The sequence below is a fragment of the Trichomycterus rosablanca genome, chromosome 1 (assembly GCF_030014385.1).
Source record: "Trichomycterus rosablanca isolate fTriRos1 chromosome 1, fTriRos1.hap1, whole genome shotgun sequence".
Lineage (NCBI taxonomy): Eukaryota > Metazoa > Chordata > Actinopteri > Siluriformes > Trichomycteridae > Trichomycterus > Trichomycterus rosablanca.
Window position 1 is genome coordinate 53233656 of NC_085988.1, and position 23751 is coordinate 53257406.

General features: G+C 35.7%; 1 protein-coding gene and 1 pseudogene across 2 annotated transcripts in view; one reads left to right on the forward strand and one right to left on the reverse strand.

The window, feature by feature from the left end:
• Positions 1 to 690: 690 nt before the first annotated feature.
• zc3hc1 (zinc finger, C3HC-type containing 1) overlaps positions 691 to 23751 on the forward strand; it is a 70800-nt gene continuing 47739 nt past the window's right edge. For both annotated transcript variants that reach the window (XM_062994613.1, XM_062994614.1), the window contains exons 1-2: positions 691 to 936; positions 23456 to 23537. In XM_062994613.1, coding sequence (XP_062850683.1) covers positions 818 to 936; positions 23456 to 23537 — 201 coding nt within the window. In that variant the 5' untranslated portion in view covers positions 691 to 817. The remainder of the gene's footprint in view (positions 937 to 23455; positions 23538 to 23751) is intronic.
• LOC134318306 (uncharacterized) lies at positions 7738 to 11761 on the reverse strand (annotated as a pseudogene).

The window sequence follows — 23751 nt, forward strand, 5'->3', positions numbered from 1 at the left end:
TCAGATTCATTTATTTTTCCTTTTTGTTTTTATGCTACACACCAGTGCACAAACAACTTTGATCGCTCGCATCATTCTGACGTGCATTTTTGGACATGGTATCACTAAACCCTTTGTCACTTCTCGCGTCTTCTAGTTTGGGAGACCAGATAGACTCATCTGAGATTCCTCCTGGTGATAGAACGTGTAGTGTATGACCCCCTATTGCCGATCAGTTGTGTAGTGATGAAAACCACAACGACTTAAAAGACTCCTGATTACAAGAGATCCAGTTGTGTAGTGTGAACTGTACAGCGATCTGAACAACTTGAAAGTTGTGTAGTGTGAACTTGGCATAAGACTGTCACATGATATGCTGCAAAACCGCTTTCCGCTGGCTGTGCCACTGAGCACAAAGCTTCAAGTAAAAAACACTACTGACAATATTGCCTGACAGTATTGACACTTTACTCAGATGCAGTTTTGTATGAAATGTATTTTAGTTTATGAAGTTTATTTAGTTAATGAAGGGGAGAATGTCTAAAACGCAAACCCAATCCCTATTTTACAGCTCAAAAGCGGTATTTGCATCATGTGAATGCAGCCACAAACCTTAAGTAATGAGTAAGGAGTAGTACTCTCGTTTCAACAGCCAGAGGCAGCAATCCGCCAAAGCAGCGTCTAGACTGCCAGAAACAGAAGAAGCAGTGGTCGAAGTGGTGATAAAGCCCAGTTGAAATGACTATTGTTAACGATTCTCAAGTTATTTAAATGGATCGCGAACCACTGTAAATACAATTTTAAGTGGTGTTAAACGAAGAAGGGGATTTGGTATCACATGAAGATGGCAACTTTAAAACAATTTAATCAACACACCGAAGAAGATCAGAAATCCTCCCTTAAATGTCGACAAATTCTCACTGATGTTTATATCTCAGATGAAAATGCACTGAATTGGTAAGTGTCTTTACTACGGGCATAATAGACGTGTTAGTAAATAGCTGTCCAATTTGATACAAATAATCCGACTACCTGCTATCCAGCCGGTGTTCTGTCGATTTGTCCTACCCTATCGAAACTTCCTACCGTAGCGCAGATTTATAGATCTATCTGTCGATTTGTCCTACCCTATCGAAATGTATTCCTGTAGTAAATATTTAAGTTTTATCGATCTATTCTTATTAAAATTATGTCTATCATATTATAAATTATAGGTATCTTATTATAACTAGTGGTAGCACATCTCGATAGGTATGTATCTTATTATAAACAATAGGTAGGACATCTCGATAGCTCTATATCTTATTATAAACAATAGGTAGGACATCTCGATAGGTATGTATCTTATTATAAACAATAGGTAGGACATCTCGATAGGTATGTATCTTATTATAAACTATAGGTAGCACATCTCGATAGGTATGTATCTTATTATAAACAATAGGTAGGACATCTCGATAGGTATGTATCTTATTATAAACTATAGGTAGCACATCTCGATAGGTATGTATCTTATTATAAACAATAGGTAGGACATCTCGATAGCTCTATATCTTATTATAAACAATAGGTAGGACATCTCGATAGGTATGTATCTTATTATAAACTATAGGTAGGACATCTCGATAGGTCTATATCTTATTATAAACAATAGGTAGGACATCTCGATAGCTCTATATCTTATTATAAACAATAGGTAGGACATCTCGATAGGTATGTATCTTATTATAAACTATAGGTAGGACATCTCGATAGGTATGTATATTATTATAAACAATAGGTAGGACATCTCGATAGGTATGTATCTTATTATAAACAATAGGTAGGACATCTCGATAGGTATGTATCTTATTATAAACTATAGGTAGCACATCTCGATAGCTCTATATCTTATTATAAACAATAGGTAGCACATCTCGATAGGTCTATATCTTATTATAAACAATAGGTAGGACATCTCGATAGGTCTATATCTTATTATAAACAATAGGTAGGACATCTCGATAGCTCTATATCTTATTATAAACAATAGGTAGGACATCTCGATAGGTATGTATCTTATTATAAACTATAGGTAGCACATCTCGATAGGTATGTATATTATTATAAACAATAGGTAGGACATCTCGATAGGTATGTATCTTATTATAAACTATAGGTAGGACATCTCGATAGGTATGTATCTTATTATAAACTATAGGTAGCACATCTCGATAGGTATGTATATTATTATAAACAATAGGTAGGACATCTCGATAGGTATGTATCTTATTATAAACAATAGGTAGGACATCTCGATAGGTATGTATCTTATTATAAACTATAGGTAGCACATCTCGATAGGTATGTATATTATTATAAACAATAGGTAGGACATCTCGATAGGTATGTATCTTATTATAAACAATAGGTAGGACATCTCGATAGGTATGTATCTTATTATAAACTATAGGTAGGACATCTCGATAGGTATGTATATTATTATAAACTATAGGTAGCACATCTCGATAGGTATGTATATTATTATAAACAATAGGTAGGACATCTCGATAGGTATGTATATTATTATAAACAATAGGTAGGACATCTCGATAGGTATGTATCTTATTATAAACTATAGGTAGGACATCTCGATAGGTATGTATCTTATTATAAACTATAGGTAGCACATCTCGATAGGTATGTATCTTATTATAAACAATAGGTAGGACATCTCGATAGGTATGTATCTTATTATAAACAATAGGTAGGACATCTCGATAGCTCTATATCTTATTATAAACAATAGGTAGGACATCTCGATAGGTATGTATCTTATTATAAACTATAGGTAGCACATCTCGATAGGTCTATATCTTAATATAAACTATAGGTAGCACATCTCGATAGGTATGTATCTTATTATAAACTATAGGTAGCACATCTCGATAGGTATGTATCTTATTATAAACAATAGGTAGGACATCTCGATAGCTCTATATCTTATTATAAACAATAGGTAGGACATCTCGATAGGTATGTATCTTATTATAAACTATAGGTAGCACATCTCGATAGGTCTATATCTTATTATAAACTATAGGTAGCACATCTCGATAGGTATGTATCTTATTATAAACTATAGGTAGGACATCTCGATAGGTATGTATCTTATTATAAACTATAGGTAGCACATCTCGATAGGTATGTATCTTATTATAAACAATAGGTAGGACATCTCGATAGCTCTATATCTTATTATAAACAATAGGTAGGACATCTCGATAGCTCTATATCTTATTATAAACAATAGGTAGGACATCTCGATAGGTATGTATCTTATTATAAACAATAGGTAGGACATCTCGATAGGTATGTATATTATTATAAACAATAGGTAGGACATCTCGATAGGTATGTATATTATTATAAACAATAGACAGCGCATCTCGATAGATCTATGTCTTATTATAAATAGTGTTAGCACATCTCGATGGGCTTATATTTTATTACAAATGATAGGTAGCACACTTGATTTATTGACCTGTCTCTCAGACATTTATCTTAATTTTTAATTTATTTATTAGGATTTTAACATCATGGTTACATTCATGACAGGGCAGGTAGTTACTCATTACACAAGATTTATTAGTTCACACATTTAATATCAAACACAGTCAGAGACAGTTTTGTATCTTCAATTTACCTCACTTGCATGTCTTTGGACTGTGGGAGAAAACTAGAGCACCCGGAAAAAACCCCCCACATACACATGGGGAGAACATGCAAACTCCTCACAGAAAGAATCCACCTGTAAATGGAGCCCAGGACCTTCTTGCTGTGAATCAACAAAGCTACCCACTGAGCCACTATACAGCCCATACATCTCAAATAATTGTGTAATTTTTAAACTAGTTTATTAACAACAACACATCCTGAGTCTCTGGTGGATGTGTCTACATTTTTTACATATGTATTTTGGGTGTGATTTGTTATATTCTGCACATTAAAATGTACCCATCTACTGTCACACTGCACCTGAGTAAAACAGGTAACAATGCTGTACAAATCAGTAAATAATGTTCACAATAACTTTTTAATAATAAAGGTAAAATTAGATAAAATATATCTGTATATCTGTATAATATAGCTGCTCTAAATATCTATCATTTCAATCATGCTCTTGTCAGCTCTGTCTTGCAGCATGGAGCAACTTATGCAGTAATCCTCTGCATTGTCTTAAATCACCACTCAGCCCTGCTGTCATGAAGTTCACTTGGCTTTATAATTCCTATTAATTAATGGAGACAGTGGCAAAATCTGGTTTAGCAAAATTCTAACTAGTTTAAAATGTTCAATAACAATATTACCTCCAGCTATTTATACATGCATATGAACTTGAGTTCATCCTGAAAAACTTATCATGTATAAGCACTCTGTAGTTCTAAAATTACTGACTGTAGTTCATCTGTTTCTCTACATACTTTTTAACCTGCTTTCACCCTGTTCTTCAGTGGTCAGACCCCCCACAGGACCACTACAGAGCAGGTATTATTTGGGTGGTGGATCATTCTCAGCACTGCAGTGACACTGACATGGTGTTAGTGTGTGTTGTGCTGGTATGAATGGATCAGACACAGCAGTGCTGAGTTTTTAAACACCTCACTGCTGGACTGAGATTGGTCCACCAACCAAAAATATCCAGCCTACAGCACCCTGTGGGCAGTGTCCTGTGACCACTGATGAAGGTCTAGAAGATGACCGACTCAAACAGCAGCAATAGATGAGCGATCGTCTCTGACTTTACATCTACAAGGTGGACCAACTAGGTAGGAGTGTCTAATAGAGTGGACAGTGAGTGGACACTGTATTTTAAAACTCCAGCAGCACTGCTGTTTCTGATCCACTCATACCATCACAACACACAATAACACACCACCACCATGGCAGTGTCACTGCAGTGCTGAGAATGATCCACCACCTAAATAATACCTGCTCTGTGGGGGTTCTGACCATTGACGAACAGCATGAAGGGAGCTAACAAAGCATGCAGAGAAACAGATGGACTACAGTCAGTAATTGTAGAACTACAAGCGAGTTCTTTTGGCTATGTAGTGTGTATATGTAGTGTTGGCTATGTAGTGAGTATTATATGTATATACAGTATATGTATGTATATACAGTATGTATATATATATATATATATATATATATGTGTATGTGTGTATGATGTATGTACATTTTGATTTTGTAGTAAATAATATTCTAACCCGAAGAACATCTTAATCTCAAATAATTAGAACTAAACTGACAGGGGAGCAGCAAAAAATAGTTGTACATATACAAATAACTGAGTACATAAAAAACGTAATAAATGCTCAACATATTCATTCAGTAATTCACTTTAAACTCAACTTTAACTTCAAACAACCGTTACTGTACATATTGAACTGCTAATAAAGCACAAAACTGAAAAATAACCTAATACATTTTGTGTTGTCATAATGTTAAGGTCGCAGATGGTTATTTAAAAATGATTGGCTTTTCTAGATGTATGAAAAACGCATCTAAAATTACCAAAGGCATGTATAAACGTGGTTAAATACAACGTTAACACAGCATTATTAAGATACACAGTTATTTAACTGTAATCAATCAAGTACAGCTCATTTAAGCACTTTGAATATTTTTATATAGCTTTTTTTTTTAAAGTCACATAATAACATCATTACATACACTTAAACTTTAAACTTTTTAAAGAATTAAAACGAAACCATACGTTACTAACCGCTAGAACAAATAAATTAGGCAAAGGTAGCACAGAATTATAGGCGTTCCCCGCAACGAGTCAAAACCGATGTGCGCATGCTCAGTAGGACAAATCGATGGGTAGGATAAATCGACAGAACACCGGTTACGTTTTTGACTTTTAAATAGAACAGTACTTCATTTTGCCTTACACACGTCGTGTGGGAAAGTTCTAAAGCATATAACCTCTGTTAAAAACAGATTGACGTCATTGTAGATTTTATATAGTATGATAGTTTGATATAGAAATCTGTATATTATAACATAAATAAATGTATTGTTATATGAAGCCAATTGCGGCTATTTTGAACAATTTTAATAAATGTTTTTTCTTTACATACAAATACACTTTGTACGTAGCAGGAACATCTGCTGTTATGCTCTTCTATCGACCTGTCAGGGCAAGGGTGTGGATTATTCAGATTATACAGTCTATCACACATTATCTTCTTCATTCCACATATTAAACTATAAAATATCTTAAAAGCTTGGATGTAATAAAATCTTAGCGAGAACCAAATGGGAGCAGACCAGCAACTGCTATTCGGAATATACAGAACCCTAATAAGATCCAGACTCAATTATGGGAGTATCATTTATGGATTAGCTAGAAAAATGTATATCCAAACTCTCAACATAGGAGCTTTTAGAATGTTTCCTGTCCAAAGCCTATGGCCTAAAGCCAATTGACCACCGTTCAATAATAGGTGGCTGAAACTAGCTTTGCAATATCTTAATAAATTGAAATCCAACCAACATAATCCAGTATACCCTACAGTTCTTCACCCACAGTATTGGCCACTGTATGAAGCCAGACCCAATGTCAGACCCTTGGTCCATGCATTCAATCAGCCCTAAAAGAACTAGACATAAACCTGAACACCATTGCACAAACAAACCCCTTTATTTTTCCCCCCTTATTATTACATACACCCCTAAATACACAGACAACACAAAGACGAACGAACAAACAAACATTAGCAGCAGTGATGGTCAATAACAGAAAGGAAGACTCCCAAAGCAAAGCTCAATTTTTACAGCAAAAGCCCAAGCACTTAGCATTATAGTAAGCAGAATTCGTGGAAAAATGAAGGATACTCATATGCACAGACTTTAAAAACATCACCATATATTAGATATCAGCAGAATAGGCAGCAAAAAACCACATGCATACCAAAAGCAAAATACCAAATCCCACCAATGGACAATAAATTAAACATTTTAACTAATCCTTTTTTTTTTTTTGCATTTCACATTCTGTTCCATTAAAAACTGGATTTGTTTTATGCAAGCATGGTAAGAGTATATCTTAACTGTTTTAATTAGATAATTAGAATGGTATGTCTAATTGTCAAAAGATAAAAAAAAAAAAAAAAAAAAAGGATAAAAGATAAAATATGTTTAATCATGTTGGCATACGTGCAATACATAAATTTAAACCATAACATTTCAGAGGACTTGATTTTAGTGAACCTTTTGATTAATTACACACTTAGTAGTGAATTAATAAAAACACAAAGTCAGTATAAGTTATATAGTTATCAACTATGTTATTCTATATCTATTAGGAGCAGCATTGTTATCACATCAGTCTCAACTTGCAGGCTTCAGTCTTAGGTGGGTAAAAAGGTTTTGTCAGAACCACATTGGTATAAACAACAGAAAACATAGTTAAAATGTGATATTAAATCAATAAGTGTAAAATGTCAGTTTTGCAGAAAGTAGCATGAAACTCCGGCACCCCTAATTATTACAGCATAAGTAAAAGGGAGCACATGCAGGTAACAGTCATGGGGGCTTTCACAGGATGTCAGCGCCCTCCGCCCCCATCGCCAACAAACCTGAATGATCGGACAAGAGAGGCAGAACAACAGCAACCCAACATCCCTGATCACCACCATTTTTATGAACTAAAACCCCCAAGCTCTGTGGCTTGTTTACAGTCAGGATGGACAGTTCAGGTCCTAGCGGTCAAAATTCTGGCACAGCCAGAAGCTTACACCTAGCGGCCAGCAAAACCATCAAACATGAGGGCACCAGGCTGCCCAGACCCCACACTCCCAGGATCTGAGCCACACATGCCTGGTTTGGAAAGACTAATCAAAAGCCTAAGTAAATATGTTTTCAATCTGGACTTAAACTTTAAGACTGTGTCTGAATCCTGAACAGAGGCAGGGAGATTATTCCAAAGTTGTGGAGCTATGTAAGAAAATGCTCCTTCACCAGCTGTAATTTTTTTTAATTCTTGAAACTATAAGTAACCCTGCACCTTGTGAACGAAGTAAACGTGCCAACCAAGTTTTTTACGTATGAGCTAATAGTAACAGAGAAGGTGTTTAGGTTTAGCACCAGGTTAGACAACATGTCTCTTGCAGCCTAACAACTGATACCTCTGTTTTATCTAAATTAAGTAAAAGAAAACTGCACGACTTCCAGTCTTTTATGTCGTTTACACAGTCTTCAATCTTACTAATTGTGTTAACGTCATTGGGTTTGGCTGATACATACAGCTGGGTGCTGCCTGCATAGCAGTGAAAATTAATGCCATGTTTATAAATAATTTTTCCTATTGGTAACATATACAGTGTAAATTATAGAGGTCCCAATACTGACCCGTGTGAAACCATATTTAACTTTTGTAGTTTCTGAGCATTTTTTATTTACATAGACAAATTGAGAACGGTCAGTGAAATGGGATTTAAACCAAGAGGATGCGAGTTCTTTAACACCTACTGTATTTTCTAGCCTATCCAGTAAAATGTTATGATCTACAGTATCAAACACTGCACTAAGATCTAAAAGAACAAAAAAGAGACGCATCCATAATCAGAGGACATTTATTTATTATTTATTTATTTATTAGGTGGCAGCACGGTGGCTCAGTGGGTAGCATTGTCACCTCAAAGCAAGAAGGTCCTGGGTTCGATCCCCAGGTGGGGTGGTGTGGGTCTGCGTGGGTTTCCTCCAGGAGCTCTGGTTTCTTCCCACAGTCCAAAGACATGCAAGTGTGGTGAATTAGAGATACTAAATTGTTCATGACTGTATTTGACATTAAAGATTTTTTGTAGAATCTTGGAGATGAAAGAAAGGTTTGAAATTGGCCTATAATTAGACCGAACATGTGGATCAAGATTAGGTATTTTTTTAATCAGGGGCAGGGAGCAAATCTTTAAGTAAATGAATGAGGAATGAGGATTTGGTCCTTATAAGTGCATGTTCATGCTTAGTTAGGGCATCTTTCCATGCTATCTTATACACTTCCAGTGTAGTGGGCCACCACGTGTGTGGTCATGGAGCAAGCTTTTTTACCATATTCAATTTAGTTTTAACTGGTGATGCACTATTTAAGGTTGTGTCAATAATGTAAGTTATTTTTAATGTATCTTTACAGTGGTGAGTGGGTCCTGAATCTACATATAGATTCTTAAATAGAATCAGACACAGATGATGCTTATTTTCATAATGACTATTAAAGTCTCCAACAATTTAAAGCCTTTTCAATTTATGGTACTAATTTGGGAAGAAAATTAGTATATTCCTGAAGAAATCCTGAATAAGGACCAGGGTGCCAGTAAATAGTAATCGGCTTAAACTTACTAGTTTTTTATCAAATGAAGATTGATTGGCTATGCCAGCAACAAGGACTTCAAGAGAGTTGGTTATATGAGTTGCTTTAACAGTGAGGCCTATGTCTTTGACATAAATTATGGCTATTCCTTCTCCACGACCATGAGGATGTGGCTTATGTTCAGAACCAGATCATAGCTGTTTCATTTAAACGTAGATACTCGTCAGGACTAGCCCAGGTCTCAGTTAAACAAAGTGCCTAAGACAGACATTTGTGATCGTTTCATTTACAATTAGTTTGACACACAAGCAACTTTTATCTAATTTACTATTGTTTTCATGAGGCTCGTTTAGATTCATTTTTATTAAGTCATTAGGACGTGCTTTTTGATAATGTTTTTGCTCACAACTGACATGGTAAACAGGTGACTATGGTTGCTGGTGTCTCTATGAGGGTTGCAATACGTACATGCCGAAGCTGAGAGTCTCCTATAACCAGAGCACTTTCATTAACAGGCTTCTCAGCAGGTGTGTCACTAAGTAGGGAAAGCCTGTTGGACACGTGGACCTGAAAAGTTTGGTGCTTAGCCTTACAACTATGTCGCCGAGACGTCACCCAGTCTCCCTGCTGTGAGGGCTCTAATGCCGGAGTCTGAAGCTCTACATCTGAACTAGTGGCATTCAGGACTGCTACAGCTGTTTCTAAGCACTTCTCACTAAGACTTGTCTGTTCTAAAGCCTGAATGTGCCCTTCTAGCACTGAAATCTTCTCCGTTAAACTAAGTACTAGTCTACACTTATCACATGTAAAATTATTATTAATGACAGAGAGAGAAAAAGTCAAGTCAACTTTATTTATATAGCGCTTTTTACAATAGACTGTGGCAAGGAAAAACTCCCTAAAATTACAGGAAGAAACCTTGAGAGGAACCAGACTCAGCAGGGCCCATCCTTCTTGGGTGACCTGGAGGATACTTTAAATAAATACACGATTTACACAAAGCATACAAACACAGAATTAAATGATCTAAAAGTTATAACTGGTAATAAATAGATAAATAAATAAATAAATAATAATAGAGTTGTTATTCGCTCTAGTCTTCAATAAAGTCTGTAGTGATTTCTTGTCATTCTTGGTGCAATTACTCCAGACCCCTCACATCCGGCAGGAGCAGCATCGTTGTCACGGCAGTCTCGACTTTAATCCTTAACCTTGGCGGGTAAACAGGTTTCCATCAGAATGCCTTTGGAGTAAAACAACAAAGAATGTAGTTAATAATGTACAATGCTAGTTGAGTAAAACAGTTTTACAGAGAGTTTTAGACTCCGGCAGCCCTAAATATTACAGCATAACTAAAAGGGAGAGCAAGCAGGTAACAAGGTCATGAAGGCTTTCACAGGACATCAGCGCCCACCTCTCCTACCCAAACTGGAGTGATCGGACAAGAGAGGCAGCATGACAGCAACCCAACATCCCTGATCACCACAAGTTTCTATGACCAAGAACCCCCAAGCTCTGTGCCTTTGTCTATACTAATCAAAAGCCTGAGAAAATAAATATGTTTTCAGTCTAGACTTAAACATTGAGACTGTGTTCGAATCCCGAATAGAGGCAGGAAGATTATTCCAAAGTTGTGGAGCTTTGTAAGAAAATGCTCTTCCACCAGCTGTGGTCTTTTTAATTTTAGGAACTATAAGTAACCCTGCATCTTGTGAACGAAGTGGACGCGCTGGGTTGTAGTGATTAATAAGCTCACTCAGATACTGTGGAGCCAGACCATGTAGCGCTTTATAAGTTAGTAAAAGTATTTTGTAGTCAATGTGGAATTTAACTGGCAGCCAGTGTAGAGATGATAGAACAGGAGTAATATGATCAAATTTTTTAGTTCTAGTTAGCACTTGAGCTGCTGCATTTTGAACTAACTGGAGTTTGTTTATGGATCTACCAGAGCATCCAGTTAGAAGAGCATTACAATAATCTAACCGAGAAGTTATAAACGCATGGATCAGTTTTTCGGCGTCATTAACAGATAGTATATTTCTTATTTTAGAAATATTACGCAAATGATAGAAAGCAACTCTAGTAATATTATTAACGTGTGTATCAAAGGAGAGATCTGAATCTATTGTGACACCCAAGTTTTTTACATCTGGGCTGGGAGTAACAGAAAGTGTTTAGGTTTAGCACCAGGTTAGACAACTTGTCTTTTGCAGCTTTAGAGCCAACAAGTAAAATCTCAGTTTTATCTGAATTAAGTAAAAGAAAATTACACGACATCCAGTTTTTTATGTCGTTTACACAATCTTCTATCTTACTGATTGTGTCAGTATCATTTGGTTTGGCTGATATATACAGCTGTGTGTCATCTGCATAGCAGTGAAAATTTGTGCCATGATTATGAATAATTTCACCTAGTGGAAGCATATAGAGTGTAAATAATAGCGGTACCGACCCCTGTGGAACACCACACTTTACTTTTGTAGTTTCCGAGCATTTATTATTTACATAAACAAATTGTGAGCGGTCAGTCAGATATGATTGAAACCAAGAGAGTGCGAGTCCTTTAACACCTACTGTATTTTCTAGCCTATCCAGTAAAATGTTATGATCGACCGTATCAAACGCTGCACTAAGATCTAATAGAACAAGAAAAGAGACACATCCATTATCAGAAGACATTAACAACTCGTTAACTACTCTAATTAATGCGGTTTCGGTACTATGATTGGGTCTAAATCCTGATTGAAATTTTTCATGAATACAATTTTCATTCAAATAAGAACATAATTGTTTGGAAACTACTTTTTCTAATATCTTAGAGACAAAAGGAAGGTTTGAAATTGGCCTATAATTAGATAAAACATGTGGATCAAGATTAGGTTTTTTAATCAGGGGTTTAATAACGGCACTTTTAAACAATTTAGGTACATACCCAAGGCTAAGGGATGCATTGATTAATGTAAGCAGGGGCTCTACAATAGCTGGGAGTAAATCTTTAAGTAAACGAGTTGGAACAGGATCGAGTATACACGATGATGACTTTGATGATTTAATCAACACAGTTAGTTCATTTTGGGAGATTGGATTAAAGGAATTTAGTTGGATTAACTCGTTACTATTATCACCAGTGCTGCTCAGAGTGAGTCCATACTTAACATTGGCAAGTGACACACTTTGACTCTGAAGTCGTATTTTTTCTATCTTGTCATTAAAGAATTTTAAAAAATCATCGCTGGTACAGTCAGGTGGTATATTAGATTCAGTTTCATTGATGTTTTTAGTTAATTTGGACACTGTCTCGAAAAGGAATCTAGGATTGTTTTTATTTTTCTCTATTAGGGACGAATAATATAAAGATTTAGCTTTTATAAGTGCATGTTTATACTCAGTTAGAGCATCTTTCCAAGCAATCTGATACACCTCCAGTGTAGTGTGACGCCACTTGCGTTCTAATTTCCGTGCTGCTTGTTTAAGTGCGCATGTGTGGTCATTGTACCAAGGAGCAAGTTTTTTCTCCCTAATCTGTTTAGTTTTGAGTGGGGCTACGTTATCTAAGGTTGTGCGCAGTACGGTCTCTAGGTTTTGAGTTGCCTGATCTAGTTCTTTAGGTTCTGATGCTGATATATTTGGTAATTCTGGTAGGCAGTTTATGAATGCTGCTGCAGTTGCAGATGTAATAGTGCGCTTACATTTAAAACGATGTGGTTGCTGTATATTATTGGACAGGGACACTTCATAAATTAGTAGGGAGTGATTAGAAATTAAGTCATTCTGTGGTATGATTACCAGGTTGTCTAGGTTCATACCATAAGTAAGTATTAAATCTAAGGTATGTTTACAGCGGTGAGTGGGTCCTGTTACATTTTGAGTGATGCCTAAGGATTTTAAAATAGAATCAAATGCAATTTTGAGTGGATTACATTTATCCTCATAATGGATATTAAAGTCACCAACAATTAAAGCTTTTTTAGTTGATAAGACTAATTTAGAAAGAAAATCGGCAAATTCGTTAAGAAATTCTGAGTAATTTTAAATGAGATGATCCTCCATCAAGATGGCGGCTGGCAAGTGTGGCATGTTTGGAGTGTTGTTAACTCTTTTAATTTATGTGTTGCTTTTAGAGTTTTTTCGTGGAAAGTCGCATGGACGACGCATGGAACTTTTTAAAATTACTTCGGATCATCGGGAAATTTGTAGAGACAAGCATTTTGGTCATGGAAAGAACGTGTTTCTGGAAATGTTTGTTTACCCGTCCTTGTTTCCGGCCAGGCGTCAGCTCAAATGTACTCGCAATCATCAAAGTAATAGAATGAATTACCTGATTATTTCAATATGTTTGTTAATATCAGGGGATATACATCAATGTCCAGGGCCAGGAGGGTTATCTTGGCGAGGACTTAAGGCGAAAGCGAAAGTTTGTGCAAGTAGCGATGGAAGCGGTATTGCACATATGCCGGTACATATGGAAACGCCGACTGCTCGAATGGGAAGCCGGAATACTCAGCCAGGTTTCGAGCATATTGTGCAGCAAGAAAACCACAGCGTGGACTCGTTTTTTTCATCACGGGGTCTGCATATACTTCATCTTAACATCAGAAGCCTTCGACCTAAGATTGACGAGATTCGACTTCTGTGTAGAAGCAATAGAGTTGCTCTGCTGTGTATTTCAGAATCTTGGCTGGACAGTTCTATTAGAGACGCAGAAATAGAGATTGAAAATTATGTTATTGTGCGTAGAGACCGGAATCGTAAAGGTGGAGGAGTATGTGTTTATATAAGGGCAGATTTAAATTTTAAACAAAGGGAAGACCTAAATCATGATGAAATTGAAGCTGTATGGTTAGATATCTTGTTACCAATGTGTAAGCCTATTTTGATTGGAACATGTTACAGACCTCCAGATCAGAGTAATTTTTATGACTTATTGGGAGAGGTATGTGGTAGATGTGAAGACATGGTTAAAATAGAAGTGATTATGGTTGGTGATTTTAATACTGATGTTTGGAATGCTAATAATACCTAATTTAAGGCCCTGATGAATTTTTGTCGTATGTTCGGTTTTTATCAATTGATTAATGAACCAACACGAGTCTGTTTGTCTACACAGACTGTAATTGATCTTGTTCTAGTGTCTGATAAGTCTAAGATAGTCAAAAGTGGTGTTATACATTGTGGGATAAGTGATCATTGTGGTATCTTTTGTACAAGAAAGATTAAGAAAAATGTGCTTAATTGTCATAATACTATAAATATTAGGTCTCTAAAACGGTATACTAAGGATGCATTTTTAGAAGGTTTGAGTCAAATGAATTGGTCAGAGGTCTTAAAATGCAATAATGTGGACCAAGCAGTGTTAGTTTTTAAAAGTATGTTTTTAGAAGTAGTAGATAAATTAGCTCCAGTAAGAAATATTAGAGTAAAGCAAAGAACCGCACCTTGGATGAATAGTGAAATTTTGGAAGAAATTAAGAAGAGAAATAGATTGTATTCAATTTTTATAAGAAATAAAGATGATGAGAGTTGGACAGAGTTTAAAACACAAAGGAATAAGGTAAACAGATTAATAGAAAAAAATAAAAAGATTTATTTCGCATAAATGATATTTAAATATAGGAAGGATTCTAGCAAGTTATGGAAGTCGCTTAAACAGCTTGGTTATAGTAATCAATTGATAACTAAAAGTAGTAATTTTAGTTTGGAATCTGAAAATAGGGTTATGTCAGATAAGAGAGAGGTGGCAGAAAGGCTAAATAGTTTTTTTACCTCAGTTTCTAGTAGATTAGTGGATAAGCTGCCCAGTCAGAATGGTCAGTATGGGGAGAGTTATGTTCATAACTATTATAAACGACAAGGAGTTGTAATGGATAGTTTCTCTTTTAATTATGTGTCAGAGAAAACAGTATGTAAAAAACTTATGAATTTAAACTGTTCTAAAGCAACGGGTCTGGATAATATCCCAGCTAGATTTTTAAGAGATGCTGCAGAGGTTGTTTCCCCATGCATTACACATATTATTAATTTATCAATTCAATATGGGTACTTTCCAGTACAGTTTAAAGATGCAAGGGTGATTCCTTCTCATAAGAAAGGTAGTAAATTAAATGAAGAAAATTATAGGCCGATATCTATTCTAAGTACGTTATCAAAGATAATCGAAAAGATTATCTTTGAACAGATAGATGATTATTTGACTGGCCAAAATCTTATTTATGAATTTCAATCTGGTTTTAGGAAGTCTCATTCCACGGATACGTGTTTACTTTATTTAACCGATTTTATTAGAAGTGAGATAGATAAAGGAAATTTATGTGGCATGGTAATGTTGGATTTGCAGAAGGCTTTTGATACTGTTGACCATGAGATTTTATTGACAAAGATAAAAGCTATTGGTTTTAAGGATATTGCTGTAAAATGGGTTGCGTCATATTTAAATGGACGTAAACAGCAGGTGGATATAGAAGGTGTTTTGTCCTCACCCAGGTTTATTGATTGTGGGGTTCCCCAAGGAAGTGTATTGGGTCCACTTTTTTTCCTTTTGTATATCAATGATTTAAAGTCGATATGTTCATGTAAACTTCTTTTGTACGCCGATGATTCAGCACTTTTATTTTCTGACAAAGATAAAGGTATTATTGAACGTACATTAAGTAATGAATTATTAAAGGTTAGTAGGTGGTTGTCCAAGAATAGGTTGTCACTTCATTGGGGAAAATCTGAATCAATTTTATTTGGTACGAGAGTAAAACTAAACAAGATCCCAGTTTTTGATGTGGTTGTGGGGGACATTGTGTTAAAAACTAGGGATTCAGTTACGTATTTAGGATGTATTTTAGATAGATATATATCAGGTAGGGGTCAGGCAGATAAGATTTTAGTTAAGGTTAATCAAAGAATTAGGTTTCTTGCAAGAATTTCAAAGTTCTTAGATAGAAAAACTATGATTACCTTGTCAGGGGCTTTGGTTCAGCCTTATTTTGATTATGCCTGTTGTTCATGGTATAATGGCATTGCAAAACAGATTAAAACTAGGCTTCAAACATCTCAAAATAAATTAGTTAGGGTTATTTTAAACCTCCCCATGAGAACCCATTTGGAAGTTAATCATTATCAAATGATTGGGTGGTTAAAAGTTCAGGATAGGGTTGCTCTGATAGAAATGTGTAATGTGTATAAGATTATACATGGAACTGTTCCACAATATCTTAAAAATTATTTTATTCAGGTGAGGGATGTTCATGGTTATTTTACAAGAAGATCATCCACAGATTTAGTACTTCCATGCTGTAAAAGTAAAGTGGGTAGGGATTCATTCAGGTTTAATGCAGTATCTTTGTGGAATCTTTTGCCAGGGCCTTTTAAAATATGTGACAGTTTGCGAGGGTTTAGACAAGCTGTTAAGGAATGGTTGTATGAAAGGGGGACGTTAGTTAATTAAAAGTTTTAATAATGTTTATGAATTAAATTGACTATATTGTGTTATGTTATAATGATTGTATTATGATGTCAAGCTTGCTTTGCTGCTGATTGATGGACTAGATTATGTATAGGGACCACAATGGAAATAAGTCTACGGATTTTTTGTGTTATCCCTGACTGTTTCAGTTTCTTATAAGAGGCATTGCATCTATTTAGAAAATGTGAAATGGTTCAATAAAATCAATCAATCAATCAAGGACCAGGGGGTCGATAAACAGTAACCAGCTTAAACATACTAGTTTTATCAGATGAACATTTATTGGTTATGTCAGAGATAAGAACTACAAACGAGTTTGTTGTGGGAGATGATTTTACAGTAAGACCTACAGTATGTCTTTATCATAAATTGTGGCTATTCCTCCTCCATGACCGCTAAGATGTGGCATATGTTCATAACTGTAACCCGGAGGAGATGCTTCATTTAAACCTAGATACTCATCAGGTTTAGCCCAGGTCTCGGTTAAACAAAGTGCACTAAGACAATTATCTGTAATTATTTCATTTACAATTACTGTTTTGCATGCAAGTGACCTGATGTTTAGAAGTCCTAACTTTAGTTTAGCCCTACTATGGTTTTCATGATGCTCATTTAGATTAATTTTAATAAAATTATTATGACATACTTTTTGATATTGTTTTGGCTTACACCTGCCACGGTAAACAGACACAGTCTCAATGGTTTGTGACCTAAGGATTCCGGGTGACGTCCGATGGCGACTCGCAGACAGTCGATTAGGCCTGTTTGTCTGCTGCCTGGTCTTGGCTCTGGGTAGTCATTTACCACTATCTGCCACTACACTAACGCGGTGGTAAAGCCTGTCACCTATGTTGCAAGAAATGCGAGCAGCACCCTCCCACGTGGGGTGGACACCATCCCGCTTCAAAAGACCAGGCCTTCCCTCAAAGGTGGACCAGTTATCTACAAAATCAATGCAGTTTTCTGAGCACCATTTAGACATCCAGCGGTTCAGCGACAACAACCTGCTGTAGGTTTCGCCACTGGGTCGAATCGGTAAGGGGCCAGAGCACACTACTGCCTCGGACATCGACCTAGCTAACTCACACACCTCTTTAACATTACTCTTAGTAACTTCAGACTGCCGTAAATGAACATCATTAGTGCCGACATGGATAACAATCTTCAAAAATCTACGATTAGCATTAGCCAGCACTTTCAGATTTGCTCTGATGTCAGGCGCCCTGGCCCCCGGAATACAAGTGACTATGGTTGCTGGTGTCTCTAAGCTGAGAATCTCCTATAACCAGAGCACTTACATTAACAGGCTTCTCAGCGGGTGGGTCACTGAGTGGGGAAAACCTGTTGGACACGTGCAACTGAGATGGTCGGTGCTTTGCCCTAAACATGCTAAACATGCCACACTCAACACATGGATACAGAGCTGCTGCAGGAGCCATAATAACAGTGAAAAATATACTTAGCTTTAAATGAAGTGTTGAAGTGCTGTTTGAGTTGGATCCACCGATGTTTTTGCTGGTATTCACAAAAAACGGCTTTAATTCTGGACGAAAAACAATGCGCTGTAGTACAAATATAAACAAACAAAAATGTGCTTCGTTTGGATGACAGTTAAACTAGTTGACCTGTATTACAAAAGAACAGGGTAATCCCTGTTCAAAATTGCTGTTTTGAAGACAAAGGGTATTGATTTTGATTTAGATTTCTTTTTCATTCACTTTGCATTTTGTTAATTTACAAAAATAAACTATTAACACTTCTATTTTTAAAAGCAGTACATTACTGTACTCATTTTTTCACACCTGCCTAAAACTTTTGCACACTGTAGATGCCAGATTTCTGACAGTGTGCTGCATCCACAGTCCACACTTTGGCCTGAATAAATAAGTATGTTTTACTTAATGTTACTTATGTTTAATTAAGTATGTTAATCTTCTGCAGCAGTCTGGGTTTCAAAGTTGTGGGGCAAAGTATGAGAATGCTATTCCCCAATGTTTAATTTCTAGGTAAAATACTAAGTCACCCCTCACATTGTAAGTGAAAACACTGTTGAGTGAGCTTATTGAGCACGACAAGTCAGTCTTTTGCGATTATTGTGTAATTTTATGTGCACCCAGTGCAAAAATGATAAAATAGGACTAATATGATAAAATTTTCTAGTACTTGTTAGCACTCAAGCTACTGCATTTTGAACCAACTGGATCTTGTTTTTGGATCTACAAATTATTGCCAATAATGCAAAGTTGTTGACAAATTGTGTTTTTAGAAGCTTAAACTTTAAAGGATAGGTTAACAGGGTGAGGTTAATAGGGTGAAGTAGACATGCCAGTGACTTATATTTTAATCAATGAAGTTCACTTAAATTGGGAGATTGAATTAAAGGAATTTAGTTGTGTAACATTGTTAAATAAGCAGCTATCCACACTAGTGCTGCTCCAAGTGTTGTTGCTGCTTAATTAATAGGGCAGTCTGGCACACTTTGAATTCTTCGATATTATTAAGAATATATATATATATATATATATATATATATATATATATATATATATATATATATATATATACTGTATATATATATATATATATATATATATATATATATATATATATATATATATATATATAAAGTATGTCAATGGAGGCATAAAAAAAAATCACTGTTTAGCATGTTGGGTTGGGTTCACCAAGTCTCCAAAACTACCATCAGACACCACCTCCATGCCAACACATTTTTTGGAAGGTTTGCTAGTACCATAAATGTAAGCACCTAAAAATTTCTAAACGCCACTGAAAATTTTACTTGAACCATGTTCTATGGTCAGATAAAACATTTCTTTTTGCCAGTGTGAGACTCTAGGTGAAATCGAGTGGGAGCAGCTCTACTGCTTCCTGGATTTTTTCTACTGTTTTGAAACAACATGAAACTATGCTTTATGAGGTCATTTTTTATTTAGATTATATTGATCTTTATAAGGCATTGGAAAAACTGGTGTCCGTGTTGTCTGTCTATGGCATTTTTCATATGAGTCACTTGCAAAGTGAGTTCAGATCAGACAGGCATCTGTCATACCTGACAGATGCCTGTCAGGTATGAGCTTCCAGTGGAGCAAGTTGCATTGGTTTGGAGAAAAAGATGATTTTTTTTATTATTATTTGAACTGAAATTTTGACTTTTTATTACATACAGAAGAACAACCCCAAAATAGAGAAAGTGCTATTAGCAATATACTGTGTAATATGTTATACCACATTACTCAATCTGTTTATAAATTGTTCTATTAAAATGTTGCGATGTGGTTTGCCATCAGTCAGAGGGCTAAATTAGATGTTGTAAATGTCTTTAAAGTTTGTACTTTTTACTACCGAGTTAGCTACTGTGACAAACCATTTATGGCATAAATCTCTTTGTCATAGCCTGGTTCAAAATCAAATCAAATAAAGGTTTATTTGTCACATACATAGTCATACACAGTACAACTGGCAGTGAAATGCTTTTGTGACTGCTCTGCCACAGTAATTACAAAATCTACAAAAATAGTTAAAAAATATGTTATACAAAAAAAATATAGAATGTTTTTAAAAATAGAAATGTAGAAACATTAGAAAAATTAACAATATAATTAAAAAGAGCAATTTAAAGTGAACAAGTATGTAAAGTGACGAGTAGTGCAGAAACTGTGCAACTGGTTGTGTCTATTGGCACATGCATAGACATGCAAACATAGGATTTTATGTGTTACACCACTTTGTAAAAGTGGTTTCTTGGCTTCTACCTTTCCATCAGGACTATTCCTAAACAAGCTTCTTTGGGCTGTAGAAAGGTCCTTTCCTGATGAAGCTGCCAAATGCTGAGCTAGGTCCTTGCTGGACTTCTTCCGGTCTTTCAAAGAATAAACTCTGAGGAACTTTTCATCAGAGTTTAAAAGATTCCTTGGCCTTCTAGTATTTTTTCAGTGAATAAAACTTACAGCTGTCATTTTGACATGAAATAGTATTACAAATACAGGGTTCCATTCATATTTTAGGTTTAAGAGAGCCAGGTTCCTGCTATTGCTCAAGTTTAAGGGGAGTTTTTTCCCCTGGGTTTTCTAATTGTATTTTAATAAGAATAGGACTTTTCCTTAAATTAAAGATTTAATAGACACAAAATACAGTGTTAATTATTAAAGGAAAAGCTATCTGGTTGTGCCACCTATATGTATAGTATGTAAAGGCAGACTGTACGTCTAGGGGCTTAATTGTATACACCTGAGGTAATGGGACTGGATAAAAATGCTTGAATATACACACACCGTGGATATAAAAGTTTTTCTGGTCTGATAAAACCAAGGTAGAAATTTTTTTTCATAATTCCAAAGGTCTGGTTGCCATAAAAACAGTGCATCACCAAAAGAATACCATACCCACTGTAAAGCATGGTGGTGGCAGCATTATGCTTTGGGGCTTTCTTTAGCTGGAACGGGGGCTTTGACTGATATATGGAACCTTCAGGCCTCTGCTGAAAAGCTGAAGAGGAATTCAGCATGATAATGACCCCAAGCATACATCCATATAAACAAAAGGCTTCACCAGAAGATGATGAAATTTTTGTAATGGCCCAGCCAAAGGCCAGACCTGAATACAATTGAACATCTGTGGGGTGACCTTAAGAGGACACAGAAGATGCCCATGCAATCTGACATATATATACACAACTGCATGCTTCTACACACATGAACTTACTTCCCCTCCTATTCTGAGAAGGCTGAGAGTGTCTGTAACAGTTTGTGCCAATTCTGTCAAAAGAGCATTTGTCAGCCCAGGCACAAGTATTCGATGAGAAGGCTTGGCTTGTAATTGACATTTCATTTCATTCCAAAGGTGTTCATTGGGGTTTAGTGGGGTTAAGGTCAGGGTTCAGTGCAGGCCACCGATGTGTTTTCATACCAAACCCATCAAAACATGCCTTTCTGGATGTTACTTTGTGTCAAGTGGCACAGTCGTGCTGGAACATGAGTTTTTCTCCCAAACTCACGTGTTGGTGAACATGTTTGTGACTTTTTTCATAACGTAGTACTTTCCAAAGGTTTGCCAAAATAATCCCTTTTCCTTGTGGTTATTTCAGCCATTAATAAATTACTGTTCTTGATGATGTGCGATCTGAGGAAACGGAGCTCACAGGAGTTCGGCTTAGGCTTGCACCCTTGCCTTTTACACACTTAAATTCCTTTAGATGTTTTAAATTGTTTAATGACATTATGTACTGTAGAGTAAAAATGCAAATCCCTTCCAATCTTTATTTGAGAAACATTGTTTTTAAACATCTCAATAATTGTCTTACACATTTGTTGACAAAGTGGAGATTCTCTGCTCATCTTTGATCCTCAGAGACTCAGTGACCTATTGTGGACCTATTGCTTTTGTACCAAATCACCTGTTGATATCACCGATTCATACTGTCTGTGATAAAATAAAAGTCAAATAAAATAACTGTCTGCAATGAAATAAAAAAGTGACATGACTCCTGGTTTTACCGTAATCAAATAAAAACATTCATCAAAGGTGTGTGTTTCCTTCAAAACACTTGTATCAGTAATGCAAAATAAAATGGTTTATGTAAAGGTTTTACTTTTAGATGGAATGTGTTTTATTTGTTTTTTTTTAATGGTAAGGTTAACATGCAAAACCTCCTGAAGTGTGAAGGTAATTAAAATGAAGCGTAAAATATATAAACATAATAAATCAGTAACACTTGGAACTGTTTATAAATGCTTTTGGAATTATTTTATACATATTTACCACTATAAAGTTTTTTTAAAATGCACAAGACTTCTACAGTATTAATCACAGTAAATTGTGTCTTGTAATGAAAATGTTGTGCTGTGGCGTGACATTATGTCATGTGGTGTGGCACAGCGGGATATTCCGCTAGCACGCCAGCACCAAGTTTCTGAACTCCTCGGTTTCAAACTCGGTGTTGCCACCCGTCGGCTGGGCGCCATCTGGCGGGCATAATTGGCAGTGTCTGCAGCAGATACTAATACTAATTTAAAGTTATTTAAATGAACATCTATTTAAACTATTAAACCCCCTGCAGTTTTGGTAAGATTTGCATTTTTATTAAAGAAAGAGGATATCCAGTGGTTTCAGAAAGTATGCAAACCGCTTGACTTGCACATTTTGTGTTGATTTGATTTTAAATGGATATCATTGTTTTACCCACCAATCCACATCAACTTATCAATCAACATTTTATAATTCATAACTATAAAGTAAAAACATGTTTTTAACCTTTTTCAAAAATTAACAAAAACTGGAATCACTTTTCCACAAAAGTATCCAGTGCCTTAGCTGTGGCACTCTACATTGTGGTAAGATCCTGTATGATTTTTAGGTATCCTTGACTTGTGTCTGCAACAAGTGGACTAAATCAAGTTCTAATTTAAACAAATTAGGAAAGAGTTTAAAAATGTCTACGATTTGCACAGCAATAACACAAAGCATAAAACCAAAATAATACTTTTGTGGAACTTGGAATTGAGTACCCCTGGTGTGAGATCATCTAAGTAAGCTACCACACTTTTAATATGCTGGGCCTGCTGAAAGTAATCAAAGTTTCTTTTTAACTCCCACTAGTTTTGGGAATGCATTAGTTGTTCTGTTTAAACACTTTCTCTTCTGTTTTTCAGTTCATCTCATAATTTTGTCACTGAAGTGCCATGTGAAGCAACAAAGAAGGATGCATTTTTTACCAGAGTGGAGTCATACTCAATATCCTTTTATACATTTTAGCTTACATTGTAAAAGCCTGATTACTCATGATCTACATCACTTTGGGTTCACTTGTACTTACATTTACTAATAATTTTATTAGCTAGGACTACCGTCCTCAAGTTAGGAAATGGCTACAATAAAATAGTGAAACAACTAAAAAAAAAAATTGTGCACACATTGAAGTTAAAATGTCTATTTTGGTCTTATCTGA